General features: G+C 40.4%; 1 protein-coding gene across 1 annotated transcript in view; it reads left to right on the forward strand.

Annotated features, from left to right (window-relative positions):
- The window catches only part of LOC138967384 (FRAS1-related extracellular matrix protein 1-like), a 181,952-nt gene extending 174,683 nt beyond the window's left edge, over window positions 1-7,269 (forward strand). The window contains exons 20-21 of the mRNA XM_070339925.1: window positions 1-31; window positions 658-7,269. The exon at window positions 1-31 is cut by the window's left edge and continues 140 nt beyond it. Of these exons, the coding sequence (XP_070196026.1) occupies window positions 1-31; window positions 658-1,019 (393 nt within the window). The 3' untranslated portion in view covers window positions 1,020-7,269. The remainder of the gene's footprint in view (window positions 32-657) is intronic.
- The last annotated feature ends 2,207 nt before the right edge of the window (window positions 7,270-9,476 follow it).

Here is a 9,476-nt window from a genome sequence, read left to right on the forward strand (position 1 = left end):
GAAGTGGCCGGCAAAAAGTCTTTCTGGATAGGTGAGTGTCACTGGTCTGCTTTATAGTTTTGGGCCAACACCTTTAGTGTGCTGAGGTTATTCGCGATTACTCTTGTATCTGATGGGGAAGATTCCGTTTAGTTTTCATAGAAGTATGCCTGGGTATTTTTTTGATTTGTTTCAAAATGTCAGGCTGTGTTTACAACACCATTACAACACACATTCTCAAACGACATTTGCCTGTGTATGTTTCATATACATTTTATATAGGAATTGTTTTGTTTTTTCTATAAACGAAACCTGTACAAAATATATACCAATGACATAGACAACGTTTCACTTTTCATTATGTGAAACCTAATTTAGGTTTATTATAGGTCTCCTATATGACAACTCCATCTCTGTTTATTTCCTACGATGACCTACGGAGTAGATGTCTCCAATACAGAAAGTCTCGCAATTGAGATTCACCATTTTATAAGCAGAAATGTATTTTTTCCGAGGAAGAACTGAAAAGTAATAATTGACACTGTTGGTTTACATTATCGCTTTGAATGACACCAAACACGTGATAATTACAACTTACACGTGACAATGATGATCCCAAGTTTTGAGAATCCTCGTGGATTTATGTTAGCATGCTTTTGTGTGTCGGTGTGTTTGCAGGTCTGAACGAGAAGAGGCAGCTGGGGCAGTGGGAGTTCTCCAACCAGGAGAGGGTGACGTTCAGCAACTGGAAGAGCGGCGGTCCGCGCGTGAAGCGGCGACGCCACAAGAAGAACTGCGCGCTGGTGAAGAACAACCTTAAGTGGCGCAACAAGCGCTGCAACAAGTACACGGCGCGCTACATCTGCGAGATGGTCCCCGCACACCTCAGCAGCTCCACATCCACCACCACCACCACACTCGGCTCCAACGGCTACCGCGCGGACGACAGGAAGAAGAGGAGGAAAGACAACGTGAGACGGAGGGCGCGCAGAAACAGGAAGACGCAGACGCAGACAGAGGGCTTCTTCTACGGCTTGTAATACAGGGATACGTTTCGCTGAGGACTGGTCTCGATCGCTGGAGCAAACTATATCACAGACAAATGACGGCTTGTAATAAAGGGACACGTTTTGCTAAGGACTGGTCTCGATCGCTGGAGCAAACTGTATCACAGACAAATGACGGCTTGTAATAAAGGGACACGTTTTGCTAAGGACTGGTCTCGATCGCTGGAGCAAACTGTATCACAGACAAATGACGGCTTGTAATAAAGGGACACGTTTTGCTAAGGACTGGTCTCGGTCGCTGGAGCGAAGAGCTGTATCACAGACAAACTACTGTTTGTAATAAAGTAAAACGTTTTGTTAAGGGCTGGCCTTGGTCACTGGACCGATAAACTTTGTCACAGACAAAGCGTGGCTTGAGTTGCATAATCAGTAATGAGCTGGAGAAAGATGCAGTGAAGCCAGCGAGAGAGACAACATCGATGTGATTGAGCACGATCTATGCGTCAAGCGAAAACAAAGGTCGTTTTGTTTAAGTGGAGAGACTGCTTGACTTTCGTGTGTGCAGATACGTGATATGTTGTGTCGACAGAGCTTGACTCGAAGAAGGCGTTTGGCCAGGTGGCTCCCTGGTTCACTTGTGAACAGGACACTGTGACACTGTGATGGTCCTTGCCCATGAAGCGGCTTGATCGCCTCGATGAGACAGACACACTGCCAGCTAGTATTTGAGTGAGGGATGAACGAATTATGATTTGTGTGCCCAGTTAGTCTTGCTGTGAACTTTTCCGTTGTGGGGCGCTATCTCTCCACAGCAAAATATTCCACGTTCAGGTCTCCCCATGTATAATGCCACAAGAGACCGCAGGGCTTCGGCTATATTGTGGAGTCATTGAAAGGGCAAAACTTCAACAGTGTCCAATAGCATTAGCCTCGCTTCAGTGTTGGTTGCTGGGGCTTCCAGGAGCTTTGTGCTACGGTGACTGTGCTTTGGACACTTTGGTATGTCCAACAACCCATGGTCACTTAGCAAAGGTCACTTTGGTATGTCCAACAACCCATGGGCACTTAGCAAAGGTCACTGTTTGTCTGTAGCTTATTGGTCATCGTCCACTCGGTGTTATTGCTATGTTACAGATGTATGCCATCTGTGCAATATTGACATTTCGCTGTCGTTGGGTGAAACTGAAGACAGCTTTGTCGCCGAAGATTGCTGGCTGTCGAAACGAACCAGCTTCTTTGCACAGCATGTTACTGGAAGCACTAGCAAGCAGAGTGGACCCCCAACCCAACTTGTTTTTTCTTCTTGTCGGATTTGTTCATTTAAAGAGTGACGGCTACACGTGATTTGTAAACATGTAGATGAAATGGTCGGTTGCACGTGTTGACATAATGCCAGAAACGGAAGGTTCCGGAGATATAATATGTAGTGCAGTAAAGTATGTGTAGACCTGTGAGTTTCTGTTGCAGATAACGGAACGATTCCTGTCAAAGAGAGACTGATTTTCTTTGTAGATATACCTTTCTTAGTTTTCACTAGTGTTGTTGTCGCGTCCACTTTCGTAAAGACACTTCCTCAGAGACGCTACAGTGCTGTCGATTTATCAGAGACAGATAACGTACCATTTAGTTCTGTAGAACACATTTTACTGGCGTCACAAATAAACGCCGACGGGTAGACACATGTTTTGCTTATGATTAACATTGACGGAGTTGTATGTCGAGTCCGGTTGATACGTTTTGATACGTAAATAGACGGTAAATTGGTCATGATATAAAAAATAAAAGTTGTTTAAAAAGTCTGTTGATAGTTTTGATACGTAAAAAGACAGTAAATTGGTCATGATATAAAAAATAAAAGTTGTTTAAAAAGTCTGTTGATAGTTTTGATACGTAAAAAGACAGTAAATTGGTCATGATATAAAAAATAACGTATTTGTAAAGTCTGGTTGATACGTACTTTTGATACGCAGTTTAAGAGTAAATTGGTCATAATATGATTAAGGATCGCTGTCTGCACAAGCAGAGGGAAAAATAATTGTTTATTTTCCAAGTCAGAAGCAGTTTTGGCTTTCTATGGACCGTAAACGGACCGTATAAAATATGTGGTGAGCTCTGAACAGCACATGGAAAACAAAATATTATTAGGATGAAGATATTAGAGTTCATAGGAAAAAAAGTTTCAAAGCTAGCGTGATTATAGTGGCCATGTCCAATCAGGTTTCAGTATATGCTTTGCGGGCACTATTTAAACGTCAACCAGTAGGTCCAGAAAGACGGGCAAACACTGGTTTAGTGAGATATTTCACAACGATGGCACAAATAATTTCAAAGCTGTAGTGTGTATGTTCGTGTGTTTGTGTGTGTGTGTGTGTGTGTGTGTGTGTGTGTGTGTGTGTGTGTGTGTGTGTGTGTGTGTGTGTGTGTGTGTTCACGAAATCCTAAAGATGAGAAAGTTGGTTGGTTGCAATTGGTGTTTCGTTTTCATCATCTTTTAAAAAATAATTTTTATTGTTTTTATTTTAAGAATCGGCTGAATTTAAAGCACGATATCTTTTACACAAAAACATAATATTAAACTTCAGCTTTTTTTTAACAAATGGAAGGGATTCCTGGAGAGAAAAGTGTGCGTTCAATGTTGTTTTGAGATGTTGTATTTAGATTCACATCACAATAGTATCATTGTGTCAATGAATACATTTGATCACTATAAGGAATTGACATGGTATATGGTCATGCCATTTTCAACGGATACACGGTTCCCATGTGCTGTTGTTGTGTATAATTCGCCCCATGTAAATTGTTCATATCTTTTTTTTACTAATTCAAACTTTCCTGTGAGACTGACAGGGCGTAAACTTTGCTTTATTTTTATAATAGGGCATTTGATTTGGGCTTCTTATGGCATAATTGGTCATGTGTGAACTTCGCGCCAGTGTAAAATCGTGCTGACATTTAGATTCATCAAGACATGACTGTTGAGGAGATGATGTACTGGCCTGTGCAGGTGTATATCATATATATATATAAAGAACATTCTAGCTAGAACTCTAGCAAACAAATACACTCGCAAACACACTCAAACACACGCGGACATACATACTCACACAATGTCACGTACGCATGCGCGAGTGCGCACGCACACACATCTGCTTACTCATTCATAAACACACGTGCACGCGAGCTATTTTGTGCTTTTCTGTGCTTTTAGGCAAAAAGTACCTCTGAAAATACGTTATCTGGATTATTCTTCGTTAAAGAATTCACCACAGTTCAAATATCAGAAAACACATTTCTCAGTTACAACGAGAGTGACGGACTTTCATGCCTGTGATAAAAAAGTGCATCATCGAAAGTCCTATTTGATTTCAATACAACAGAACAACAACAAGTCACTGCTGTGAACACGATGCTTAAAGGCACACTTTTCCCGTGAAAATAGTCTTGTCCACCATCTTAGATCTGACCCAGCCTTTACATGGGATAAGAATTACGGAACGTGGATCGTATCAACTGATGCATCAAATTGATGCATCCAAAACCAAGATTTGATGCATCATTTTCACAATTTGATGCATCATTTTCACAAAAGGATGCATCATTTTCAAAAAGGATGCATCATTTTCCAAAACTGATGCATCCGATACGAAAATGATGCATCATTTTAGAAAATGATGCATCATGTTGATGCATCATTCTGATGCATCACTTTCGGTTTTGTATGCATGCGAAAGACCATTCATTTCCGGTCTTTCCGTAAGAAATGCTTGAGCACGGAAAAACTTGAAATGACATTTTGACGAATATAAACAGATTGGTTAGATAAAACAAAAATAAACGTACAACATACCATTAAATAGGGAACAAGTCAAAGTCACGGCATTATGCATTTTAAGGCATTTTTTGTTTTGTTTGTGGTTTGTTTTCTGTGCAGACGAAGTTTTGACGCCCTTGACCTTCGACTCAACCTTAGTTTTCCGACGTTCGTTTCGCTTCGTATTCCGGTTCAAATTTTGCTTTTTGCTCAGCACTTTCCGGGAAAACCCGAAAATTCTGATGCATCCAAACGATGCATCAAATTGTGAAAATGATGCATCAAATCTTGGTTTTGGATGCATCAATTTGATGCATCAGTTGATACGATCCGCATTTCGTAAAGAATACCCTTCCACTTGGTTACATGCCTAAAGACAAAGAGCACTAGGGCTGTTCAGTTTTGGTATATGACCAAGTGGAGGGATGGTCTTATCCCATGTAAAAGCCTGGCCAGATCTGAGATAGTGAGCGGAACCGTCTTTACGGGAAGAAGTGTGCCTTTAAGTAACATTCGAATGAGTCTGACTGCATACAGAAAATGAATCTACATTATCTGATGAACGGATTCAACGACTCAGTTGTATATATTTGACTGATTTGCATCGTAGATTTTTGTTTTGATTTGTTTTGTGTTGTTGTTCGTCTGTTGCTATTAAATTGTACAGTTTTCTAGTAGTAGCAGTTCGTGTCATTGCTGCAGTTTTTCTGCTGTAGGGGAAGGGCTCCTAATATGGACCGGCTCCTAATATGGACCACCTCCTGTTCTGACAAACTAACGGCGCTAGAGCGCTCAAAAAAGTTTTATTCGCTGTATTTACCCTCTCTGGATAACTTGCACATGCAGAAACACAAATCTCAAAACCGTAAGGCTTTTTCTGTTTTTTTCACTTTTCAAGTTTTGGCAGCGTTCACTCTAAATTTGCCGCCTAAAACGAACTCGTTTCTGTCCACAGCCAAAGCTTTTATCACACAAAAACTGCTACACATGACAGCTAAGACTGTATTTGTTACATTTTAGCAGTGTTGACCCCGAGTTTCTACTGCAAACAAAAAACAATAGCAAAATTTCAAAGTATGTGCGAGTCCCCTAATATGGACCACCTTCAACAAATCGAAGAAAATAAAAGCTAAAGGCTATTTTCATTAATTCAGTAAAAAGCTTGCTGGAAATAACCTATAACTAGCCCTCGAGATTTAAAAAAAATATAACAAAAAGTCTTCTTCTCGTGGAAGTTGATAATTTCACTTATTTTCACTCTGTTTTTGATAAGCTTCTTTAGTTTCCCTGTGTGCTTCAAATAATGCTCTCATCATCCCGAAACAGATAAATCTAAAGCATATTTTAATTAGTCTGACTTGTACACTAAGTTGTATCATGTTATTTTGAAGTATAGGGGGCTTTTTACAGTGATTCGTGAAGGCCGCTTCACTGGTCCATATTAGGCGCCCAGGCTCCTAATATGGACCATTTGTGATTTTTTCTGTATTTAATTTTGGCTGAATATCTATCAAAGCGATTTCACTCTGATTAGGCCTCACGGTTAACCTAAGAAAGAAGGACTACCAAACACAAAATGAAACTTCTTCGCAAGAAAACAAGCTAGTTATTAGCATGAAACAAAAAGTGGTCCATATTTGGAGCCCTTCCCCTACGTTTTGACAATGATAGCAATAAAATATCTGTGTATCATACCCTGAATGTACATTGTGAACAGATCAGCTCTGAATGTGTGTGTATATGTAGCAATATAAGATTATACATACCTGTTGTTAGCAAGTTTTGTGAATTACTTGTACTTTTTTTGCGACAAGTTTTATTTCGATGTCAATAATAGAGCCGTTATACCCTCCAAACTAAACCGTTTCAATAATTCCTTTTGCGAACGCAATCGAGTAGCAACTACTCAACCACGTTTTGTATCGGAGACAGCATGATTCTCAAGCGCATTTCATAAAGTACCGAAGAGGAAATCGAACGAGAATGAAAGACAGGAAAACAGAAGACTATACGAAGACAGAAAACCCTGAAAACAAATTTGTGCGCGACACACATTCTGGTTTAACACAAAAATAGAAAATATATGTGCAAAAAGGCGGTTCTCGATTTTCATTGTTAACGCGTTGTGCATCCTCTGTAAATACGTTCAACGGGGTACGCGCACATGCATTCTTTTTTACCTGAAGGCACTTTAAAAAAATTTATACTTGCAATGATTTATACGACTTAAAATAAGCTATGTAGTTCCACGAGTAAATTGAAATGTCATCTTGCAAAATGTCCTGAATGAGCATCCTGAAGTACATTTGGTCCAGAACGAACCATTCTCATGAATAGCAGGGATAGTGGAACATTGGAAGGGCTCTTGAGAATCATTCACTGTCGGCTGTATGTATTTTTCTGAGGAAGTCATGTAGTTTGGTCTCTTGGATCTACCCTTGTCGAAGACGAGAATAAATTAATAGAAAAATACATCGTGTGTGTGTGTGTGTGTGTGTGTGTGTGTGTGTGTGTGTGTGCGTGTGCGTGTGTGTGTGTGTGCGTGTGTGTGTGTGTGTGCGTGTGCGTTGTGTGTGTGTGAGAGAGAGAGAGAGAGAGAGAGAGAGAGAGACTGACAGACCGAGACAGAGAGAGAGAGAGAGGAATGACTTGTGTTCAATTGTCAGGTTTTTCCTTCTTCATGCGTTCACTATGGAAATAAAGAGTTGAGCGAAAGATCTTCCCACGGAAACACTTTAATTCAGACAATTTTATAAAAATTAAAACAAAAATGTACATGTGATATGCACATACATGTTTAAAGCATCAGCTTGGTCCTTTAACAGATCTATTCTTAGCTTTAAAAAGATAACACACTTGACTGAAAGGTTTCTATCTTTATTACCAATGTGTTTTACACTGCTCCCCGTGAGGTTATCATTCTTACGCTACGTTATATCCATTTTCACCATCGCGATCTGTTCAGAGCACAATACATATTTAAGTTCTCATGACACGCAGCTCACAACTTTAAATATTGTGATATGCTGCATCTATATTCAACTATAAATCAACGTATATTTGAGAGCAGAGTTTCCTGAAGAGTAGAAATGCCATTTAAATTCAGTGCATTATTATTCTTGTCCAAATATATATATCATATACACAACAATATAACAACAACACAAAGAAACAACGAGCAGATTATATGAAGGGTTAAGAGAACTGCTCCAGTGGAGAACATATAACACAATATGGTTATACGTAGAAAATATTCACCAGTTATGTACACGTTTTGTTGTAATGTAGCGAATAGGATATTTATACAGAATCCTGCATGCTATTTTTCTACTGACAAGACAGTACTTGTCCTAACTCACTGAAACATACGTTATGTGTAGCTGAGCTGACATAGTATCATACCACATGCTGATTGGTTGGCTCTGTTGGTTTTGTTTATTCACAACAAATATTCTAACAATTATATGACTCATTTGTCATTTCGTTAAGGTTTAGAAACCACTAAACAGACATGGGAACCCCTGTTTTGCACTGGGAGTATTATCAAACAAACTTTAATGTATTTTCAGAAAAATGAGTGTACGCCATATATCATTTGAACATCGATGATTCAAGCATGCTTCACAGGCGTCCGTCGCACCGTTAATTAAGTTTACCAATACATTTAAAACAAATACTTCTTTTGATGTTTACTGACAAAATCTGTAATCATGTGTCAAAATACTTGATCGGCTTCGGGATGCGCTTGTGAAGAAAAGTAGTCTAGGAATTGTTCTCGTCGTATTTTTTGTCCACTGACCGTACTGTTCATATTTTAGACAATCATGCGTACAAAATAAGGCGAAATCGTATGGGTTCCCAGGTCTGAATAAAGACAATGAAATGTTAACGTAGATAGGGTACTGTAACATAAGCTACTCACAAAAAGTTAAGGATCACTTGCACACAAATTCATAACTTTCCAAATAAGAAAGCCAATGCGTTGGTATTTGGCAAAAGTTTAATTCAATGCTTTAGTGATAACGACACAACATTTCCTTCAATTTCGAGCAATCGTTTGGTCTGTGCATTTGATCAAAATGTGTACGTATCGAAATTTAATTTCACAAAGTCGTTGAAATCACAAGACATGGCATTCAGATGCTCCTAAATGTTCAGTAATGCGTGTAACCGCTCTGGCTGTTCTGGCACTCGACGCAGCAAGTCCTCATAGAGTTGACCAGGGTGGTGAAGATCCTCTGTGGAAGCGCCTGCCACTCAGCCTGCAGCATCTGGTAGAGGTGTCTCCCTGGGAGGGGGGTGGTTGCTCCTCACTTTGCAATCCAACTCATCCCAGAGGTTCTCAATCGGGTTGAGATCGGGACTGCATGCTGGCCACTCCATTCTGTTGACTCCAGACTGCTGCAGGAAGTCGTTGACCACCCTTGCCCTGTGGGGGCGAGCGTTGTCATCCTGGTAGACAGCTTGCGGTCCCATCTGCTGCAGGGTAGGCACAGCCAGCTGTCGAAGTATCTCATCCCGGTATCGGAGGCCAGTCGGGTTACCCTGTACATGAAACAAGGGTGTTCTGTGGTTAAGGCTGAAGGCCCCCCAGACCATTACAGAACCTCCACCAAAGGCCACCTTTTCTTGGACAGTGGCGTCAATGTAGCGTTCCCCTTGGCGCCTCCAGACCCTCA

This window comes from Littorina saxatilis, linkage group LG5, assembly GCF_037325665.1.
Source record: "Littorina saxatilis isolate snail1 linkage group LG5, US_GU_Lsax_2.0, whole genome shotgun sequence".
In the NCBI taxonomy this organism is placed as follows: domain Eukaryota; kingdom Metazoa; phylum Mollusca; class Gastropoda; order Littorinimorpha; family Littorinidae; genus Littorina; species Littorina saxatilis.